The sequence below is a fragment of the Rhipicephalus sanguineus genome, chromosome 11, assembly GCF_013339695.2.
Source record: "Rhipicephalus sanguineus isolate Rsan-2018 chromosome 11, BIME_Rsan_1.4, whole genome shotgun sequence".
In the NCBI taxonomy this organism is placed as follows: Eukaryota; Metazoa; Arthropoda; class Arachnida; order Ixodida; family Ixodidae; genus Rhipicephalus; species Rhipicephalus sanguineus.
The window spans coordinates 80344980-80368546 of record NC_051186.1 but is presented as its reverse complement, the minus strand read 5'-3'; the positions used below and the strand labels follow the sequence as shown (position 1 = coordinate 80368546).

The window sequence follows — 23567 nt, the reverse complement described above, 5'->3', positions numbered from 1 at the left end:
ATGTAAGACATGCAATATAATATAACATAAGACATACAATAAGACATGCAATAACACAACATAATACAATACAAATGCAAAGGCGGCGCCGCAGATGTACCACTCACCACGAGGGCCCGAGGGAAGCGAGCCGCGGTACCGACTCCCACGGACCCCGCGGCCGTCCTCCATCCGCGCGCGCTGCCACACCCCAAAAGAGAGATTCACTGCTGTTTCTATGTGCCGGCCTAAATTCGCGGCGGCGATGCCGGCGCCACCGTGCTAAACTCGGATTACAGACAGCGCATCCCTGGCCTTGGACGAAGGTCTCCGCTTATGCACAAAGCGCGTGCGTGCAAACACAGCGGCCGCGCCCAAGTTACGGCAGGCGCCTTTACAGAGGTGATATAGCACCCCCACAAAGTTAAAGTGTGGTGACAAGATTTCACAACAAAAGAAGTGTGGCCATTTATGGTCTGCATTAAAAAGAAAAAAAGACAGTGTGGCACCGAGGGCACTTATCTTTTTCTTTTTCTGCAGGAAGTTGTTATTTTTTTTCCTCAAGAAGTTGACGTGTGTGCAAACGATAACTGAATAGGGCATCTTTGTTTCGTTTTTATTACCAATAGCAATTGTGTGGGGACTTGGCACTTTCAAATGGAGTCTTGGGTCCACACACTGAGAATTATAGGTCTTGTGATTTTGCCAAGCTTTCGAGGAGTATTGGAGTGGTTGAGAGTGTGGCAGCCCGCAGCGTTCGTTTTTAGTCGGGCAGGAGTGCTTCCCACTGCCAGCGTTCTTCATTATGTCGAAGCTGTTATTGCAACTTAGTGTAGACCACGGTGTTAGAATAGGTTAGGTGTACCGACGTTCCGCCTCCGCCGCGCAGCCTCCTCGCCGAACATGGGGACGCGCTTCGCGTTTTTTCCGACAGGCTGCACTGGGTGTATCGAGGCTTCGGGTCAGCCGCTTCAACGGGGGCCGCGTCGCTTACAAAGCTGCATTTGCGACAACTCTTCAACTGCTGGCCGTTCCTTTTTTTCAGGGTAACCGCATATATCAATCTGATTTGAAAGTAAACGCACAACATCAAGAAATTCAGTGGCGGTAGCCAACAGATGGAAATACATAGGAGATATAGCTTCTGCGAACAGCGATAATGAGTTTACCGGTGAACACCAATTTCAAAAACATTTTAGCTCGTGCACAAATAAGGCCACCGTGGCAAATTGGTTGAGGCCGCCGCGACAAAATGGGTTAATAATAACATCTGGTGTTTTACGTCCCAAAACCACGATATGATTATGAGAGACTCCGTAGTGGGGCTCCGGAAATTTCGACCATCTGGTGTTCTTTAACGTGCACTGACATCGCACAGGCCTCTACCATTTCGCCTCTACCGAAATGCGACCGCCACGGCCGGAATCGAACCCGCGACAACGGAACACCGTGCCCGCGACCTTCGGGTCAGCAGCCGAGCACCTTAGCCACTGGTCCACCGTGGCGGACCTGAACTGGGTTAGTCAAAAAGAAAAGGTATTCCCTGAAAAAGAAAGCGGACGTGAGGGGGGTTGACGTCTCTCTATATGATGCTTGTAAGAAGAAAGCAACACATTTGACAATGGTAGGTTAGAAATTCCTTTCATGGGTTGTCGTTGTGCATGCACCATATCGCATATGGATTCAAGCAGCCGCCCACGGTGTTAGTTGTTCAGCCGCCTTTGCAACGTTTACACTTGCTGGCTGGCGCGTGGTAGTGAAGGTTAACGTCCGTTTACCGACCAATCCATCATGAATCACCATGTGCCATTCTGATTCTGCCTCTCGTTATTTATCACAGACATGCTGTTTGTTGCACTAGCAGAAGTAGAACTATGTGCCCTGCTTTGGGTGCACAAACGTGAAATGGTCGTGCCCGTTTCCTTTTCAGCGTCCTAACCATTTGCTTTCCAGTTTCTTCTTTCGGGAATGACAGGAATTGAGAGTGACACCATATTCCGTGACGTCGCTGTCTGACCCGTTAAAACTAACACGCCAAACCAGACGAGGCCCCATTCGTGCATATACGTTCGCCAGTGGAAACGCCTGCCACCTAAATGCTAGCCTATTTGAAATAGCTTATCCTTGTTCATTGTGTCCTTATTTACACAACTTATATTGTCCAGATGGGCAAGAAGTGCTCTTTGCCGCGATGCATCTCGGGCTAAAAGTCGTGCACGTAGAAAATTTGCTTTTTTGCTGCTCCGAAGGATAGTGACCGCTTGAAAATGTGGCCACTGCTATTCCATGGAAAAATCGCGAGTTGCAAACAACAAATTTTGTTTGTGAAAAACATTTCGATGCGCGATTTGTCACCAAATCATGGGAAGCGCTATTTAAAAGGAAACGTTCTTGTGAGGAAACATTCTTTCGTATCATTTAGCCGCACCATACGATACTCGAGCTAAAGCAGCTTTTTCAGGCAAAAATATGTAAAATTCATAGATCGTGCTAATACTGTGATAAAATTCTCGGCGCACCATAACGTATATATCTTGCAGTCTATTTATTTTGAATATGTCAAAGAGCGGCTTCGTAGTCATCGGCCACAAGCTGTCGCCCACTACATTGCATTCTCTTTCAATCCTGTATTTTCCGACGTGGGAGCGGCGCATCACCTGCTAGTGCACGCCCCGAAAGGCCTAAATAGAGTTATTTTATTCCATTACATCAAAGCATCCGTCTTCTCGCAAATGTTTACGGAATTTGCAAATAAGCGGTCGTAGTAAAAGATTCTGAAGGCTCACTTGATCTCATATGCGAAATACCCCTTAACATGACACCTGCTCTTTATATGATGCTGACCGCAAATACATTAATTAATCTTTCGAGAGCAAATGAAGGGTGAATTCAACAAGCGTCACGCAACTGCAGATTTACGTTTGTAGACAAATGCGACCACGATCGCCTAGGCCACGGTGTTGCCGAGGCCGAAGGTGGTGTTTATGAGCTTCACGCCGCATGCCGAACCGTCATGCATAAAACACTACTAAGTCTTTATATCTAACTTATGTATATGATATTACAATACCACACAATCCTCCCAGGGCTTTGCGATGTTGCTAAACACGCTAAAACACCGAATGTTAGAAGCGTCAGGTTTTTGCTGGGTATAGCCAGGTGGCCACCGTCCCACGCGCGCCTCCTTTCGGCAAGAAAGGGAAAGAGGTCCCCGATTTCTCCTCATTCCACTGCGCCGTCGCTCCACCTAAACTATTCTAACACCGTGGTGTAGACGCTTGAGCGTGTTGGGGAAACATTGGAAGGAACACAGTGCAACAGAAGATGTGGACAATGACAAGCGTGTGCGTCGCCCTCCCTTGTATCCATCTTCTATTGCACTGTGTTCCTTGCAATGTTATTGCAAATGCTCATCATTGTTGAACTCTGTTTTCTTGTTTTTTGTTAGTGTAGTATCTCCTCTGATGGACTGTTTTCAATGACAGGCGTTCAGGTGGCTGCAAGGGTGCCCTGGCCCCCGGGGGTCGCAAGCACCACGAGCGGCAGCCACCCATACGTGGGGGTGGAGTGGCGGCCAACCGGAGGCGCCCGCCCCGAGGCATGTGCCTTCAGTACCAGGACCTGGTTTCCATGGCAACTGGACCCCCGGGACAGGGAGACGCCATCCTGCGAGCCATGGACTCTGAGCTGGTAGCCCTCAAACGCCAGGTACTACCTTTACTGTTTACTACTGCAGGCCAATTGAATATGAGCCAGTGCAGCACATATGGGATCATTTGATATAAATTGGTTAGGTATGCTGTACCGTATAAACGCGTGCAAGGGCCGCACTTTTTTTTCATGAAATGAGGGCCAATTTTCAGGGTGCGGCCCATACACGCGACATTTTTTTTTTTAAAGTAAAAACGCACCAGTTAGCGAACGAAGAGCGTTTATTGCAGTATACATTTCTTGCGACATACGTGCTCAATCGTCGTCACTCGGCGAGTCCTCAGACTTTGAGTCCGAGACGAGATGGTGTGCTGTGAAGCACTGTCACCCCACAAGCAGTCATCTTCCGTGCCATCCAAGCTGTTAGATATCCCGGCGACTTTAAAACTTCGGGACACAATGTCCGTCAACACCGAGCTCCACGCAGATAGGATCCACCCAAGTACAGTCGCCAAGGCTAGTCCCTTCACACGCAGCATGTCCGTTGTGAGTGCAAGACCATCATTCCGCACTTCAGTCACATAGCGGAGCAAGTCTTCTTCCAAATCGGGAAACTTGCACTGCTCTCCTCGGAAAGCGCGCTTAGTGCTGTTGGTGTTTCGCAAGGCTTCTTTTTGAGCACACCAACGTCGAACACATTTCTCGTCAACGTCGAATTTTCTGCTGGCGGCACGTTTCCCATGCTCGAGAGCATACTCGATCACCTTCAACTTATAGCCAGCAGTGTAGCTATTCAGGTACTTGCCCATCTTGCCAAAACGTGAACGCCGTGTAGAAAACAAGCTAGCACGAAGGTCATTGAACAATGCAGTAAACTACAGCAAATGGCTGGCTGAACTGCACAAACCGAACAACGCGAACGCCATGCCAAAGTTGGTGATGCCGATATGGATAGCGCCGATAGCGCGTTTGAATAGAGATGTGAGAAGCTAAAGATAAAATCCTGCTTTAACCTTTAGTTGGCGGGCCTATGAATACTAATAAAAAAGTTAAAATTTTTAGCCAACTTCACGAACATCTTAACACGAATAAAATCCAAATATATATATAATATATATATACTCTGGTGACGATGATGATGGTTGCGTTTCCTTGCGCCATCTATCGACTACGCCTAGAAGCTTACTCGCGCGCGCATTTTGAATACGTTTTGGTTGAGGAAAGTGTGGGTGCGGCCCTTACGTGGGATTTTTTTTTTTTTTAGAACATGCACTTCAAAAAAACAGGGTGCGGCCCTTACACGCGTTTATACGGTATTTGCCCAAACCTGCTGTGTTTTGTCAAATCTAGGCCTGGCCCAATTCAAAGCCGACAAACTCAAGTCCGATAGCTAGAGAAGAAAACAACTTATCTCGAATGTGGGCCAAAAAAGAAAGGAAAAAAAGGTGCAGCATTCGCAAAATGCAAATAAACACAAATATATTGAGCGGAGCGTTGCAAACAGTTCAATACTTCTATATGTAAGGTGTGCATGGCTGAACTTCATTCCAGCAGAAATAGCAGTTTTGACTCATGAGCAAGGGTAAAATGTGAACCGACAGCTTGAAGACAGGACCCACCGTGGTAGCTTAGTGGCTAAGGTTTTGGGCTGCTGAGCTCGAGCATGTGGGTTGGATTCCTGGCCGTGGTGGACACATTTTGATTGAGGTGAAATACAAAGCACCCGTGTGCGCGTTTAAAAACCCCTGGCGGTCAAAATTAACCTGAGTCCCCCCCCCCCCTCATCCTGCCCCACTACAGCATGCATTATGAATATGTCAAGGCTTTGGCAAATAAAATCCTAGAAATTATTATAGACACAAAGAAAGTTGTGTACCTGTTCTGTATTGTTAATGTGGTCTGTTCATTTTTCATCCGTCATGCTTGTGCCTGTATTAACGTTTTTCTTAAAACAGCCTTACAGCTGATCTCAACGTGGTCTTCGAAACATACGGTACATTTAAAGTTTTTTGTCGCCACTCGTGGAATAAGGCAATTTATTTTTTTTTTTGGCAAATGGGGTATGTAATATTTCCAACCATTTGTTCCCATTGAGCCCCTGTACTTGGGACATGGCTTCTCCTCTTGGCCATGATGGCCGCATCGGGTTGGCATAGGATGTACGACAATGCCTTACTTCTTCTGCGTTGAAGAAATATGGGTGGTCGACGTGAAAGAGGAGCCTGTGCACAGCTCGTGTGTTGTTGAAGCCCCAATGTCACTTGTGTGCAGGTGCAGAACAACAAGCAGATGATCAGCCAACTGCGCCACAAGACAGCTATGGGCATTGAAAACCTGCGGCCTCCCGAGGTGGGTTCACTCGCACACTCGCTTGGATGTTTGCAACACTTTTGGGCAAGAACAGGACAACGAGGTAGTGATAGGTTGTGAGTTTGGCCCCATTTGTGTTGCAGTTAGCTTTTTGTTTGTTTGTTTTAGCACGAACAAGCACAATGTACTCGGTATGACTCGCAGCACAGAAGCATGTGGCCTCACGAGTTGAGGATTTGCTCGTTGCTTTATACCCCTGAAGTTAAATGGAGCTTTTGGTGGAGGGAGTTCGGTAAGGACCATTTCAGCTCGATGGAGTACTCTCGTTCCCAGCCAGCTACTGCTACGCTGAAAACCGCACTACCAAAATCGTCCTAATGAGCTCAATTGTAATTTTAAAAACTATGCTCTTTCTTTTTGCGTAGCATTTCACGCCCCGTAGTGTAAGTTTTAGTTGTATTTTTTCGGACGTCAGCGCTTGTACTCTCCACACCAACGCCTCGCCAAGCCGCTGCTGTGAAGCGTCGCGCCATATTTGTTTCTGCACATGTGAGGTGCACGAACAAGCACTGTGACAGCAATGGCGATTCCGAGCACTTCATCAACACACAAAAACACGTTTTTGTTTCTTTAAAGGCGACTGCACAGGCAAAAAATTCAACGTTTCGACGAACGCAGCAGCGCTGTTTCTGCCCCATGAGGCAACCATCGAAAGCTTGCATCGAGCCATGTAGCACGGCCACAACTCCATTCTCGTAATGCTCCATCAGGGAGTTAAATGCCGAACGGATTGAAATGGAGTTCGGTGGTGGCCGTGTGACAGAGGTATTAGCCTGCACTCATTTCCGCAACTAAATGATATTTTTAGTGTGACAGTCCTACTGCAGCTAGAAACCTGACAAATTGTTGCGAGTGATATATTGAGCACGACTGTACAGTTAATGGAAGTCTACCAGGGGCGTAGCCAGAAATTTTTTTCGGGGGGGGGGTTCAACCATACTTCATGTATGTTCGTGCGTGCGTTTGTATGTGTGCGTGTATATATACGCAAGCAAAACTGAAAAATTTCGGGGGGGGTTTGAACCCCCCCAACCCCCCCCTTGGCTACGCCCCTGAAGTCTACGCACCTTCAGAACCAAACAAAGTGGAAGCGATGTCTTTTTTTTTTGCCATTTCACCGAAATATGGCTCCATTGTTTTATTTGCAGAAACTACACGTTTCTATTTTTTTTTGTTCGAGAAAAGCAGGAAATTGCTGTGCACCATATATTTAATTTAAGTGCGTGTAGAGTAAAACCTCGTTAATACATACCTGGCAGAAGCGTGGCCTAACTGCGCAACAAATGGTAGTGCGTAGTAACCACATGCCGAAAGCATTGAACTGTGTGTGCATGCATCTGTGATTGCCATCTTCCAGAGCCTCAACTTGTTTTTCGTGTTGCAGGCCAATGCCCGAGTAAATGCCCGCTGGACCAATGACGAGCTGCTCATCGCCGTCCAGGGTGAGTGCCGCTTGATGGATAAATATACTGGGGTTCCACTTATCTTTCGGCAAGCTTTATCATGACTTCTTTCTTGTGAAAATTTCACAGAAGCTCACTTGAACTTTGTTTATATGATTTGAACGCTAGAAAATTATCCAAGACGTGTTACTGCAAGTACAGTAGAATACTGCTGAAAGGTTCGGTAGGGGTCTGTATAAAATGGTGTAGGAGCTGGGAAACATAAGTGGTGAACGTACTGACCGTTGTCGCTTCAGGTCCTTCTTATATGCCTCGCCTGTCCGACAAAGTACTTAGATTTAGGTGCACTAAAGAACCCCAGGTGGTAGAAATTTCCGGAGCCCTCCACTACGGCGTCCCTTATAATCGTATACTGGTTTTGGGACGTTAAACTCCAACAATTATTAATTATTAATACTCCTTGTTTGCAGTGTCGCAGGTGATGACTGGTGTTATCTAGGTATTGTTGGCTATCTGTGTAGTTTCTGTAGAGTGTCGTCTTTAATTTTCCTCTTTCAGCAGTTACCGTTGTGTACAGGAAGTTTATTTAGCTGCAAGAATGGTGCGTGGTAAATTTTATTCTAGCATGAAACTTCGATGAATGAATGTGTTTAGTGCACTTATGCCATGTTCCCATATAAGAAATACGTATGTTGTCTGTGTAGTGGAGATATGTGCAAGGCTTTAGCGGAGGTGATTTCAGAAGCTCTGATTCTGACTGTCCCATAAAAATATTGGCGTACGTTAGTGCAAAAGGGGGCCCCAACTATTCTTGTCGCTGTGAAATTACCATTGTCAGGTAGTGCTTGCTTTTGACAACCATGATTCAGCGAAAAACCTACCCTCACCTTCTACGTCTTCGTCGCGAATCCCCCAACACCCCCCCCCCCCCTCTTTTTTTTTCTTTTTCTAACTGTTTCCCACTTCTTTGTGACTCATGCAATTTGGCATACTGGCCTCTTCTCTCCCCCCCCCCCCCCCCCCTCCACCCCCCCCCCCCCCCATTTGCGCACTTGTCGTTTGCACACTCGCCAATCAATCTATTTCTAGTGTACCGTATTTACTCGAATGTAACACGAATTTTTTGCCAGATTTTCGCTACCAGAAGTCGACCCTCGCGTTACAGTCCAATACCAAAACTACGTTTTTTTTTCTTCCTGCACACTATGAAAAGTCACCCCCCGCGTTACAATTGTGGTCACGTTACAATCGAGTAAATACGGTATGTCGTCGGTGTGCCGTGTGGCCCAGCTGAAGTTTCATGTTGTTTGCTATGTTCTCTTCAGGTATCCGCAAGTATGGCCGTGACTTCAAGGCCATCGCCGAGGTGATTGGCAACAAGACGGAGGCTCACGTGCGCAGCTTCTTTGTCAACTACCGTCGCCGGTACAACCTAGACGCAGTGCTCCAGGAGTTCGAGGCGGAGCACGGCATCACTCCAGGAACTGATGACACCAAGGTGAGAATGGGCTGCAATCATTACGCAGCAGTGGCAGCAGAGAGTTCTGGCATCGAATGCTGCCTCTGCAGTTGTGTGCAACACGGCTGTGGCCACACCATAATTGCTTTGTCAATTATGCTTGGAGTGGAGCGTTCCACTTGGCAAATGAATGGCCTCTGAGAAATGTGTTCAAGTGTGTAGAAGTCGAAGCACTCTCATGGCAACCTTCTGTAATGTCTGGCAGCATCGAAGTAGGCAACTGAGCTTGATGACAACAATACATCGCCAATATGTAGTCTTCAAATAAACGAACGCGTGCTGAAAGATTTTTTTCGCTCTTAATGTTTTGATGCTGCGATGAGTAAATAACCAGGCTGAATTTGGTTTAAAGCTTGCTGAATGCTAAAGCTTGCATTCAGCAATGCATAAAGCTTGCATTAAGCTTGCATTTAGCAATGCAAGCTTGCTAAAGCTTGCACTGCTGAATGCATCGACGACACAGAGATGAAAAGTGCAACTTCTTGAAGCGAGTGATTCGCCCAGAATGGTCACTCGTTTGCCAAAGTGGCCATTTGCGATCATCTCGGCCACGCGGCTCCTGCAGCCAGTCTCTAAAGTCGGCCGTTTCTCGTTCTCTCGAGCAGCCTGCAGGCGAGACAGAGCCAGCTGCAGCCGCGAAGGAAGCCGGTGGGCCCAACAGTCGGCCAGGGTCTCCATGCGCCGTCACGGCGACCTCCGGCGCGGCCATGCTTGCCAACGGAAGCGGAGGCCCCGTTGGGGCTGGCAACCCTCCTCCACTTCTGCGACCACCCCCCGGTTCTCCGTCGTCCCAGCCACTGACAGTCCCCAAGGGACCCACCCAGCTTGCACAGGCTGCTCCCAGGTGGGCTTCCGAATACTCGAGTGTACTCGTAGCAATGCTCCACACCTTTGAGCTGTCATATCCGGGGCTTTTAAGAACTCACAAATTTCATGTTTGGCTAATCTCTTGTCGCACATTTCAGTTGCAAAATTGCCTGAGTGCACTGGTCAACCCGTGTGTATAGAAATTATGCCATGCGAATACCGACGCTCCACAAGCTACAAATAATGCATGAATGCCGCGTCTGTTACAAAATGCCATTTAAACCAGAACACTTCAATCACACCAGTTTTCATAGCTTCCCATAGATTGCATGTATCAGAATCACATTACGGCATTGATCAAAATTGCAGAGGTCCACTGATTGTGGCTTCACCTGTTAGCACCAACAAACTAGGGAATAATTTTTCGGGTTCTTGCATTGCACGGGACAGCTAGCTTGATGAAGCGAGCAGTGTGTTTGCAGCTTACTATTTTCTCCAGATGATATTGCAGTTGCAGGAGTCTTTGTCCTTTCCTTAAAGTACTTCTCTTAATTCTCGCCACAATAACTTGCGCAATGAAAATAGGACTGCAGCAATGCAGTTTGTTTTCCGCCATTGCTTCAAGATAGGCACATCAGTTTGCTAACCTCCGCAGATTACTACACGGGCATATACAGAATTTGGAACATGGTTTTGTTACTGCTATAATTGAGGAACTCTGGTTTAAACATAATGACATTCTTTGGCAACAACAGTATTCGACCAGACAGACAGGTGGCTTTATGACGAGTCGTAAGGTTGCCTTCTTATGGGTCTCTTGCTGCTCGCAGACTAGAAATGTCCAGATGTGGCTTCATTAAACGAGCATCAAAGGGAAGCACTTACACACAAGCCAAGACAAGCGAGTAACAGAGCAGAATGCAACGAATACATCTGTGTCAGGTTTAACACGAATTTAGGGATCTCTGATATCACGAACATTACGTGCCTGGAAAAGCTATCGTACAACATAATCGTGGCTTGACTGACAAAGCCCCTTTTTCTGATGTGGTATGATTCCACTATCTCGTGAGTCGTTTGATCGTTATGCCGAAAAATGATTTCAGTTTCACGAAACACAGATCCACAGTTTTTACAATGAGCAGCCTGATGAGTATTGCCTGTTTGTTTTATAGGTACATGGTGTTCTCTAAGCCGATCATTTGTCAAGCCACAATTATGCTGTTCGATATCTTTTCTAGGCATGTAATATTCAAGATAACTAATAACTGTGATATCTGTGATCTCTAAATTCGTGTTAAACCTGACACAAATGCTTTTGTTGCATTTTGCTCTGTTAGGCACATGCTAAAAATTCTGTATCTGCCTTAGAATTGTTCTTCTGACCAAATAAATGTTCGTCTGTGTGTTTGGTGCTCTTCCGAGTAATATTTAAACTTGAACTTTTACCAACTAGCCCAACTCGCCACCTTGTTACCCCTATCAGCCAATGTTAGCAAAACTGGGCATATAGGTTTGAGCTAAGCAGTGCCCCTATCCACTAGTGATCTGTGCCTATAGCCAACCTCAAGCACGAATTCAGCACAAGTAATAAAGGTGCAACCATGGTGAACAACGGAAGAGAAGTGTGGAGTACTGTTGTCTACTGGCTTGTGACCAATGCACATCGTGATGCAGCTGCAATGACCTGTTCAATTTTTTTCCGGTGATGCTCACGTTTTGATTTATCTGGCATTGTAGAAACGATGGTACCGATTAACAAATGTTTTTATTTTTGTTTTGTCATTGCATGATTACAAAACCAAGAAATCACGAGGATGGTCTTCCATTCAAGTGGAAGTTTCGTTTAAGTGATTTCTGCTTATTGAAATTTCACAGTATTGTGACACCTTGGAAAATTACATATGGGGTGTGCAGGAATGTTAGTGCAGAACACGGCGCATAACCTTCATCTTTTTTTTGTTTGTTTGTTTGGAATTCGCCGTTCCTTTATTGTGAGTGCGAGCATTGAGTGAAGTGTGTCTAGTCATCATAGCGTCAGCCGCTGTGTATTAAACAGGGCTATCTGGCCTCAGTGATGGTGCAAGCACCTCTGTTGCACATCTTACGTTTTCAGGTCTGGAAACTGGTCAATTCTACAGCAGCCACCTCCCCTGATCCGACCGACCGCGGCCTCTACAACCACCACCGTCCACACCAAGCCCACACAGATGCACAACGCCCTCTGAAGATGTCTGCTGCCGCCTCGGTAGCACGACCGCTGCATCCAGTGTGTGTAATGGCTGCGCGCATTTTCTCAACCGGCTCGACCCCCGTGGAGGCGGAACTGATTTGCCGCTTGCCACCTCTTCTCATTTGCGCATTGTGTTAATAAACGTGGACAAGTGTCTCTCCTGTCGTGTGCCCTATCCGCGGAGAAGTGATGTGGTGTGCCGAATGGAAATTACTCCAGTGTGAGAGTGCGACAGTGACATTTGCCGATGCACTGGGCTGTGCTCTCTGCCCAGCAGTTTGTTCCAGGAACTGATGAGTGTGCTGAACTTCTCGTGGCACCCCACGGCCTCACTGCTCATGCGCAACTTGAACGCAGCCTGCATTTGGCTGTGCCCGGCGCTCTTCTCGTCGAGTGACTGCAATGCTTCGATTGGTTGACACACTTGGTCGCCTATTTTCGACTACCGCACTTCTTGCCCAACTCAACTTTCTCGTGGCTCCGCTGGTGTTGTGTAAGTCGGCCTTTGCAGCTACAGTGTGGAAGCCTATGGGCAGTGAAACTTTTGCCAAGTTATTTTTTTGTTTCCTTGCCTCGCTACAACATGCAAGTCGCGGCAGTCGAATTATCCAGCACTGCAAAAGGGTGTGTGTGCGGGACATTTGTGCGGCAGCCCTCGAAGTGGATTGTGGCAGCGTTGCGAATTCCGTTGGCGTGTCTGAACCTTGCGTCGGCACTCAATGGCTCGGCAGTGTCTGTTCCACTCGGTCACGACAGAAAGCGGTAGCTGATACCGAAAATTGAAAATACTGGCCGTGTTGACTGGATTAGGTGGCGAGTTTTCAGAGCACAAGATTGTTAGATCATGGCTGAGTCATTAACATTGATGATGGATGAATGATGTCTGCACCATGCATCAGCCGCCATGGCTTTGGGGCGGCGCTGCGCGCAATATTTTTGTCACTTGGTAAGCCACTGCTACAAGCCTGTGAGCACTGTACGCGTGCTCAACTGTGAGGCATTGGCTGCTGACTGCATGAATCATCCTGGTTCAGCGAAATTAAGGCAGTGCTGCACTCACTCAATGGGTCTGGAGTGCGTTGACTTTGTCAGTGCTTGTCAAAAAACACACAACACACCATGCTTTCACCAGCCTCAAATTGGAGCATCATTGTCTTTAGGTTTACTCGCTGGTCGATGCTCATGCTACGAACTGGGCCATTGCAGGCGTTCATTTAGAAGACATGTGCCAAGCACGTGACAACTTCCATCAATCTTTTTTCAAACGGGCCAGCTAGCTCTTACATATGTACATAGTCCACTGGAATCTTGTAATTCTGAAGTGATTAAAGAGCTCAAAATTGTCTCAACAATGCAATTCGTGTCTTGTGTAACGACTGCGTTGCACAAACACTGATGTTGCATGCCACTGTTGGGACACCTCAATGATGGGTTGTGTGCGACCATGCCAAGTGTGTGAGCAAATAAGTCACAAATAAGCCAGTATAGTAGTAGTATAATATATGATAGCTTCTTCTTATCGATATGTGTGTTTATCTTCCTATTTAATTGTTCCCCAAGTCTTTTGGAAGGCTTGGTGAAATATCAGAATGGCTTCTATGTTTCAAGTGTGTTGAGTTAGCTTTTGCAATCAGTACTGCACGAGCAAACTGTTTAGCCTAGTCTGAGCAGACAAGGTGGGCAGCATCCTGTGAGGGTCAAAATCCTTCGATGAATTTGGTTTGCTAAGCAACGCGGACTTCCGGTCTAGCTGGCTCACGATGATAGCTCTTTTTGTGCACAAACACGTTTCGAATTTATCAAGAAAACTGTGGTGTCACTTGTTAAACAAGCTCACACTCTGCCTCGCAAATGTCTTGCAGTACAGTAAAGTCTAGCGCTTGCATCAGCCAATCAGTAAGCCACTGTTTCTCTTGTGGAGCTGCTGTTCATTCAACGTCGTGCGTTTGAGTAGAGGCACACAACCGAGGTCCCAGCTATTCACACAGAATCTGCTTGGACAGCACTTCATGGTGATCGCAGAGATAAAGAACGGCTCGACAATTGTGCACTCAATTTCAATGCCCTTGAATAGACACCATGTGTCGATGGCTGCAAAACTGGAGCTAACCTTGACTGAGTGAATGCATGTGAAGAGCCAAGGTGGGGTTTAGTTGGTTGTGCATAGCTAAGTGATGCAGCGTGCTGTATCACTTAGCTATGCACACGAAGAGGAGGGGCTACTTCAGTCGACACACTTACGAGGCATACTTGTGAATGAAGTCGTGAGAGCTTACAATGGCAGCATGTGGAGAGAAGACGTCCACTTTAGTTGACCAAACCACCATGAGCTCTAGGTATGTTGGTACTGTCCTATGCACATACAACAGAGGCAAGTATTGCTTGCTGTTGCCACAAGAGAAAAAGAAGTCAAGCTTGCCTCTCGCTACAATTGGGGTCTTAGTGAGCAAAATAATCGAGTGCATTCATGCAAAAGTCTTGATCTTCTTTAAACTTGGTCACCACTGTTATCAAGGTGCTTGGAGTTGGCTTTCAGCCCATTTGGTGTCCATCTTGATGGTGTGTGATGTTATCAAAACCTGTCATCCTCCTAGGAGTTTTCTACACTTATTTTGCAGAAATTGCTTGTTGTCTGGTATCTTATTGCAATAGATGCATGTCTTGTGTGTTTTATGTTCAGTGTTTGTTTCCTTCCTTCTACAAATGAGGAATATTTGTTCTGTGAATTTCGGTCTGCAGTTCTTTTCGTTCTTTCATTGGAAAACTTAGCTGCCAACCTGGGCAGTGACTGTGTGTGATGTGCATGCCTGAAATTTGGGAAGTTTTTATTTTGTCTGGCCCCTTAAGTTCCAACTCGCTGCGGGTGAATGCCTGTCCCTGCACGAATTGTATTAGCTTGCTGGAAGAAGGCAGGAAAGACTACTGCATGCAATTGTGTGATGTGGAGACACTTTTATCATCACTTGTGTGTATCATCAGTTGTTTAACATCAGTTGTGTATGTATAAAGTTTCCTCGTAATCGTGCTTGTGGCTGATTGCTCTTTCGCAAAATCTTTTATCCACTAGTAACAGAGTTCATTACATTTCGAGAACGCGCACCGACATATGTGACTCACCTGTTTGTGTTGCCTTTAGCAGTTGCCCCTTTTGCACTGTGAAATGGTGTAGGCTTAAGAGCTTCTTCCTAAAGGACTGCGTTTTCATTGCACAAAGGAAAGTTCACGGCTTCAGTGAAGCACGAGAGAAACATGAGTTTGGTGCTGTAGTGCTGGCATTCACTTACAGGCACTGACCTTCTAGCATGCACGTCACCTAGTGTACACAATATTCTCTAGAGGTCTCAACTGTATGCATGTGCCATGAGAGATCAGTTCCTGAAATGACGTCTTTTCATTCTTCGAAGTGCTGTGCCCAATGTCTGTGCCTGTTGTGAATCTTGTGGGCACAGCCTTCCATTATTCTCTGGCCCCATGATGGCCGAAAGCCTTAATCCGTGAGGCTCATGCAAGGTTCCGTTGGACATGTGTGGTTACGAAAGGGTAATAAACAATGTGGCTGGCAGTCAACTTTTTCCCCCCTCTCCATTCTTCCGCTCGTTTGTTCTGTGCATCGTGGCATGCTTGTGTCTGAATGCGCATGGTTAAGTGCAGTCTTTTGAGCAGAGATTCGTGAGGTTTGCAACTCTCTATCCGCATCCTGCTGCTTACTACTTCGCTTCTGCTTTGGATATCCACCGCCTCTGCAATCTTTCCGAGACACTAAATGAACACAGTTGCTCAATAGTTATCAAGAAAAATGTTCCTTGCTGCCTTGTGTGTATGTAAATGGTATGCTGGTGCTGTCACAGTGACTGTAGTAGTGAAGCCTGTGTCGAGCACTGAAACCTGTCAGTAATGATTAAATGCTGTAGGCTGTGTGAGTGTCAATGCATCGCACATTTATGCGTGAGCTTTCTTGTGCAAGCCCTCTCGACTGTAGGGAGCTGGGATTCCCCATTGCACTATTGTTTATGTTTTGTTGCTTTGTTGGGTTTTGTGTCTGCTTTTAGCGACGCTCTTGCACTGTAACGCAGTATGCCACTTAACTGCCGGTCTTTCGGACGTGGAGTTCTCATGGTGTGGCAGCTCGTGGGCTTGGAGCCAGTGGTTCCCAGAAGTGTGTGAATCCTGAACAGAATTGTGTTACTTGCCTGTTTTAGGTGTTACCGTGCTTTGTGCTGGAACCTGTATTTGTAAATCCTCCACTGCCACTCATATTCTAAAGCTTATCTTTTCATTTCAACGTGTTCAAGTACACTAGAAAAAGCAGCCATGTGCACAAACACGTTTGTTTACACGTGCTGCCATGTGAATACTTTTGCCGTTTCAAAAGTTGGCCTACATCTCTATTTAGATACAAATCCGACATTCCACAAAACTGTAAATTTTGGGGAAAGTGGTGGTAAATTGAACCGTTCTAGGATGCAGAAAGTTTTTTTTTTTTTCTCCGAAACACCGTGTATTAGAAAAAAAAAAAGTTAAGGCGTTTTTGTATGGGTAAGACACTAATCATATACTTTTGTAGTGTGCATTTAGAAATTGTGAATGTACAGCAATGTGGCACAATCACAGCAGTTGAGCCATTCTTGGTGGAGGCCGGGTGGTTTTCCGGAGGGAAACGTGAACTAGCCCATTGAAGCAAAATTGTGTAGGAACTTTCTGCTGCGTTTACAGCAAATTTGCTGCGGTGTTACTGCCCATTCTTGGTTCACAGGCTGTGCGTTGCACAACAGCCGTGATGTTATTGTAAGCTGAAATATAGATAGATACATGCCCTTTGGCACCAGATTGAGCAAGGGAGTAAAGCGGGACAAATGTGGCATACAAGTAATTGTGGCTGCATCAAACATTTGTAGCAGCTACCTATGCTACGCACTTTGCAACAGACAGGACATCACGGTACCTGTCCCCAAGCTTATTTGCAGTTCTGTCTTATCGTTTGCATCCACGTAAACGATAAGACGTGCAGGACAGAGCTCGTGTGGTGCTTATCTTGCCAGCAGTCCCCACCAGGGGTGCATCTAAATATATTAGAATGCGTACGAGCTAGAATTGATGTGTGGTGACTGTGCCCTGCAAATTGGATGTGCAAACACCTGGTAGCATCAAAAGCTGGAAAATGCGACGAGATGCATTTTGTTTAGTTGATGGTTCGAAGGGTTCATCAAGGTCACCCAGAAGTCGTGTGTTAGGGCAGTGCGATGTGTTGCAAACTTTGTGTGTTTTGTTTGTTTTCGCCCCCGTCAGAGTTTTAAGAGGTGGTGCTTTGATTATGCAGTTGTTTTTGAAGGTCTGGCTTGAAGCGAGATTTACTCACTCCTGTGCACAGGTCTTTTTTGTAGAGCAGATTGCAGGTTTGCAAGAGTGGCACCTTTGAATGATTGCGGCTCAGTGAAGTAGTTTTAATTTATGTTGTGTGCGTGGTGAGACCTGTTTTTGTGCCTGTTTGATAGGAGTGAATGTTTAGGTGATGTGCATAGAAAAAAGAAATAAAACAAAACTTATACTTTCAGATTGACTCACAGATTTCTTTATTGAGAGTAACCAGCCTTTCCAGGGCATTTGCTCAAATAAAGCATGTGGGTTATTGGCAAACAATTCGAGCGTTCATTGGTTCTGACGGACTGCACTAACTTTTTTCTATAAAAGCTCAGAATTGTACGTAGAGCTTCTGGAAAATGCAGAGTGCTGAACAATATATATTCCATTCAGGGTTATGTAGTTTCCACTGTAGCTGAAGGCTTAAAGGAACTCTACACAGAAGGGTAAGTAGAGCACTAAAAAAGCCACCCTTTCCATGAGTCTAGGGATGATATAAAAACTTGAAGGATGCTTCAGCTTCGCCTTCAAGAGTAGAATGCGATAGCATAATAGGGCCCCGTGTGCATTGCCTTCTCAACTGACTTCGGTTCTCGGTGCATGCCTCAACTGTGCCACAAGGAAACAAACGTCTGTGCACGTAACATTGGCCGTTTCAAACTATCCTAGAATGCCTATTGCAAGTACCGTTGTGCAGTGCCCACTACACCATAATTCTTCCTTTTGCGAGTCAGCGAATGGCCCACTATGCGTCCGTAAGGCGACACGCGAACCTATGCAGCTGCTCAATTTGTTGATGCTCTTGCTGCTGATGATGATCAAATATGTCTGAGCGCTTTGAAATGGGTGGGCCTTTAAAACACCCACTCGTTGCGCAGTTCACATGTTTTGACACCTGGCTCGATTCTACGCTTCTGCCTCGCAATATTATATGCGTTAAGGAGACTCCTCCCACTATATGACATTCATATAGCGTTTTTTTCTGAAGCAGTTTCAAGCGATGGCGTGGCTCTATACAGAGGTGCAGGTAGTACAATGTCATAAATGTCTTTATACATATTTTTTCGTGTCACAGTGAACCTCTGTATAGAACCATGTACCCTGGGGGTTGAGGAAGAAATGTACTAAAGAGGGTCATGAGAATTATGTTACCTGCAGGAATGAAAACTTTCTTCTTTCAACTATATATACATACAGGAACACTTCAAGTCAAACCCTGGCTGGAGGAAAAGGGCATGTTTGTGCCATGCGGAACCAACTGCTTAATATGCAGAAAAGTAGAAACGATAGACCATACGTTCTTCGATTGCTGGGAAGCCGTGTTATTATTGGACGTACTGCAGTGTACCATAAAAAAACTTGGACCATCTCCACGAAGGGAACCCTGATGGGATGCGGCGTTGACCCGGTTGAAACGGGCGTCGACGCGGGTGCTGGAAGAACGGTTTGAAGCGAAACTTGATGTAGCGTTTACTCGAGTAAACGTTTGTTTGAAACGCAAAGACACGGGAGGCGGGTTGGGTTTCGTGTAAGTTTCATTAAAGCATTTGGCAAGACTTCGTAGTCGTTTCTTAAGAGTCGAGACACGGGCGCTGGACCGGAGCAGGCGCACGTTTCGCCTGGACTACCACGGGTGAAGCGAGAGAGAAGTGACACGCTCAGAGGTGTTGCGGGCGGAGCAGCGGGTAGCTGCGGGCGCTACGGCGAGCATGCTGCGGGTGAGGGAGAGAGTGACGTCAGCGCGCACCTGCGAGGGAAGCGTGCGAGGGGAGCGTGACATCAACGCAAAGCTGTGGCGTGACCTACTTGGCAACGCTCCAACACCTACGGCGAGGGGAACGCGTTGCGGCGCATTCATACGGACGCACGTAACGTACGGCATTACACACGTGAGTCAAAGAGCTGCTTCGCATCTAAAAAAGATTTCCCCTTAAACCTCCGTGGTGTTCGGTATCTCTCTGTTGAAAGTGATGACGGGGCACTGTTCGATCTAATAATGTTGATTACACTCCACAGCATATAGAAGTGCAGGATGGCCATACAGTACGCTGACGTGGACACCCATCAACATGTCAATACTTCAAAGAGAGCATAATAACCCATTTTGTTGAAGAACAAAAACTTCTTGGAGATGTTCCCGATTGGTTAGATTGTGTAGAGCTCCTTTAACAAATGAAGGAGTTTTAAAGTGTCCTCATTAGTCCCAGTTTGGTCTTTTCCTTTTTTTTTCTATTGATCTCTCTTCTTTTCTATGCAAACAGTGTTTGTATTGTAAATAATGTTTCCTCTTGTGTTTGTTTGTTACATGTCAAAAACAGGCAATAAGAAAGAAAAACAATGGCATGGCTTGGTGGTAGAACACCTGCTTGCCACACAGAAGGCCTGTGTTCGATTCTAACTCAAACTGAATGTTTTTATTATTTATTTTATTTGCATCTTCCTCGATTTTTCAGTCACGGACAACGCCGATTTTTCGCTCACAACCAACGATGCCGACACCAGAGTTTCTACGACGCGAGCTCTTTAGTGCTGTCGCGTTAATAACAAATTGAGCGCTAGTGGCAGCTTCAAGTTCCTCCACAAGATCGCGCTGTCGACTCGGAATTTCCATGATGTCTCCTCGGGCCTAGTCAATTTTTCCTGCTGAAGGTTATTCGCAATCTTCTAACAGCGAATCTGTTCTTGGTTGAGCCTTTCATGTCCGGGATCCGTGGTAACGCTTGTGGGCGTCGTAAACGGGTATGCGCCACAGACATTGGGTAAATCCCACTACTCACTACTGGTCCACTGAAAATAAAGGCAATAGTTAGCCGAACAAACGGGTATGTGCTGCAAAAATCTGTGCAGCCTATCAGAAACCTATCATCATCGTAAACGCGTATGTGCCACAGAAATCGCGTAAATCCCACTACACACAACTTCCACTAAAAAGGAAGACGACAACAGTTAGCCCAACGAATGGCGTGTGCGTTACTACAGTCACACCACTGTCATGCGATACCTTGTGGTTATAAAATGTCGTGGCTATACTACCACCTCAAAGCTTAATAAAGAGTGTTTAATAAAGAGCAGTGATACGCCACATCTGAAAGACTTGCAAAACATAGAAATGCGTTAGCCTGATGAAGGGAATGCCACCAGCTTCGCTGTTTCATCAGTGTCCGCTAAGCGGAGCTGGTCTGACTTTTTTTTCCTCGAGTGCAGTCCCTACGTGAGACTATAATTTCTGGTAAAATTTCTCTCTAAACTACGCTTATGAAATTCATGCCCAGCTACTACCCCAAAAACGATTGTTATCCTTATACCGTTGTTCATTCATTTATGCACATGGCTATTCATGTTGGCCTTCACTGTCACTGCTGCATGCTTACACTCTCTTTGTGAGCATTTTTGTTGCCCATGTCACCATTGGCACCATACATGGCATTGGAAATTCCTATTAGTCTAAATCTCTTCACAGTCGCTTCCAACTAAGGACTCGCAAACAAACCAGTGGCAGCAATGCCCTCCAAATTCGTCCAGTGAGTGTATTTCGTAGGAAATTTTTCTTTTATGGACGGGTCACCGATGCCGCCAGAATGCTGTGGTTCTTGGCCAGTGCCTAGGCATGGTACTGATGAGGCCACTGGAATCTGAGAATAAAGCCTCTTCCAAATCTTATTCTGCCTAGATAGCATATCAGCTGAGATCAACTCAAAGCGACAAAACACTGAAAACACACACCCACGTACACACAACCACACACGAGGAAATACAAAAAAGCCACTGCTGCCTTTTCAAGCAAAGCTTCTTTTACCTACCCCATTCTGTTTCCGTACGTGTTCATAGTTGGTCAGTATTTCACTCAATGTACGTGTGAATATGAATGCGCAATACACTTCAAGCTTCGGCAAATGATTTGCATGTCAACCTCCAAAGTATGGTGAATACAGTCCTTTGCATTATGAAACAAATCACAACATAAACTGTGCACTGCTGCACCTAATGTCACCCCTCTTCAAAATAATTAAATGTAAGGACCTAACAATTTGGACGTAGCAGGTTGAATCGAATTGAAAATAAGGAAGACCAGACGTGATCTTTGCCAGCTGGATTTCTGGCATGGACGTATCAATCTGCAGAGAACAAAGCCCATTCTTGTGAACAGTAGTACTTTGGTTTGGGCTAGTTGGTTCATTAGTGGACTTGTTAGAAAGTGGCAATGCAAAAACACATGGACAATTGGAGTTCAGTGCCTGTGGCGTTGAACTCCACTGTGTTTTTTTGTCGTTGTGTCTTTGTGCTGCCACTTCCTAACAAGTCTTGGCCCTGGTCATGGGGCTAAAATCTATTCAGCATGCAGATTGGGGTCCTTAGCTGCATGTAACAGGGAGAGGAGTACAATCAGTGGTACAATGCTGACACACCTCGTCGAGTGCACCTTCTCATTGAAGCACCAAGGCAAGCTGGTGTTACTGCCAACTGCTTCACGCATGCATGATTAGCAGGACCCGCCGAAAAGCTGAGTACAAAGACGCACTTGATGTGGAATGTGATGACACTGTCAAAGAAGATCTCCTTTATGTCGGTATGGGAACGAGCATCTCATTTCTATTTTAATGAGTGTAATAAATTGAGAAAGAGAATCCAGGATAAATCAGTATGGTAAGGTAGCCATCATTTTTTATTGTAAATTCTGTTTCTTACGCAACATTTTTTCTTATACTTTCAGTGTGTTCACATTGACGTTGCTCGCTGCGTGGAAAACATAGGTAAGCATAAGAAAACATAAGCGTGGAAAACATAAGCATTGCTGCCAGCCAGCTGTATACATGACGGTGAAGATGAAGCAGAACTTGAAGGTTAACCAAACCTGTTGTGGTGAGTACGCAAAAAACAATTGGCAGAGCAGTTTTTCAGCAGAAGCAGGACTGAAAACGTTTTTATCTTGAGTATCTACCAGAGGCAGGCAACTCGTTACAGCAGCAGCAGTAGGTGAAAAAAAAATATCTGGAGTTACTTTCACAGCTACAAATGTAGCCAATGTGTTGACTTCTTTTTGCAATTTATTTCCACTAGGTAATGTGGAATTACACTATGTGTTTGTTCGCCTTCACCAATCATTCTGCTTTTCTGTCATATTTGTTGTTTGGTTGTCAGATGTGCGAGCAAAATGCTAACTAAATTTCTTGTGATTATGTTGCACTCAATGTCCACTGTTGATAATAAAGCAGCTACTCCTACAAATAGACCACCTCACCTGTCCTTTGGCTTGGCCTCTTGGAAAATGGAACTCCCGATAAGGGGACTTTTGAACTGCGAATGGCTGGGCTAGTTGGTGGGGCATTTCTAGGAACACGAGCACTGAAGTTGTACTGAAGGAACAAATCATGCGGATGGGAAAGGTGCTAATGAATAGAAACCAATTTTTTTTGGTCCCCAGACTTTTACAGCGGAGCTGTTATGGTTTCTTTTGTTATGACGTTACGTGTTCACACAAACTATCATCATCATGAATGGCCTGTACTATAGTTACTGTATATGGCTCCTTTGGAAGCCATATACAGTAACTCTAGCCTCTACCTTTCTAGTGCGTGCAGCGCAATAACTAGACCAGAACGCGCTCTCTTCGTCCTCTTCCTCTTCTGCTTCACTCCCCGAACATGTTGCGCCCGGTGTGCGCTTTCCCGCTGCGCCAGTTTGTCCGGCGTGGGATGCAATAACTCGGATGGGCGAGAGAACGAGTACAGAGAGAGAGAGAAAGAATGAAATAGACAGAAAGAGAAAAATTCTTGGCGAAAAAAAATGTCTTGATGGAGGCGGGGATTGTTGACAAGAGGGTGGGAAAGGAAATCGAGGATGAGGGGAGAGAGTAAAGCACGTCATAGAAAGAGAGAAATGGAGAGAAAGATATAGTCAGAAAGAGAAAAGGATAGAGAAAGACAGATAAAGCAAGAAATATATATATATATATATAGGAAAGAAAGAAACAGAAATGGACAGAGACAAAAAAGACAGAAAAAGTAGAGAGAAACGAAGCTTGCTGTGTGACAAACACACTTTCCATTAGTGCAGACGCTTGTGCACAGTTTTATGCATCCAAGTGCCTACCTACCGATTTAGCTGGCAGAACATGTTCATTACCTTCCGCTAGTGTGAAATGAATGTTTTAAATAGCGTATATTTCTTAAGGTTACAATGTTGCCCGAGGCTGTGGTAAACATCTCCTTCTGTCAACAGCTTCCTCAATGAAATCAAGGGTCTGATA

At 45.8% G+C, this 23567-nt stretch overlaps 2 protein-coding genes across 13 annotated transcripts in view; one reads left to right on the top strand and one right to left on the bottom strand.

The window, feature by feature from the left end:
* Positions 1 to 17513, top strand: part of LOC119374178 (REST corepressor 1) — a 41785-nt gene extending 24272 nt beyond the window's left edge. For both annotated transcript variants that reach the window (XM_037644237.2, XM_037644236.2), the window contains exons 9-14: positions 3465 to 3687; positions 5902 to 5979; positions 7385 to 7442; positions 8729 to 8901; positions 9528 to 9766; positions 11846 to 17513. In XM_037644237.2, the coding sequence (XP_037500165.1) occupies positions 3465 to 3687; positions 5902 to 5979; positions 7385 to 7442; positions 8729 to 8901; positions 9528 to 9766; positions 11846 to 11957 (883 nt within the window). In that variant the 3' untranslated portion in view covers positions 11958 to 17513. The remainder of the gene's footprint in view (positions 1 to 3464; positions 3688 to 5901; positions 5980 to 7384; positions 7443 to 8728; positions 8902 to 9527; positions 9767 to 11845) is intronic.
* The window catches only part of LOC119375196 (GRB10-interacting GYF protein 2), a 676837-nt gene that overhangs the window by 566334 nt on the left and 86936 nt on the right, over positions 1 to 23567 (bottom strand). The window lies entirely within an intron of this gene.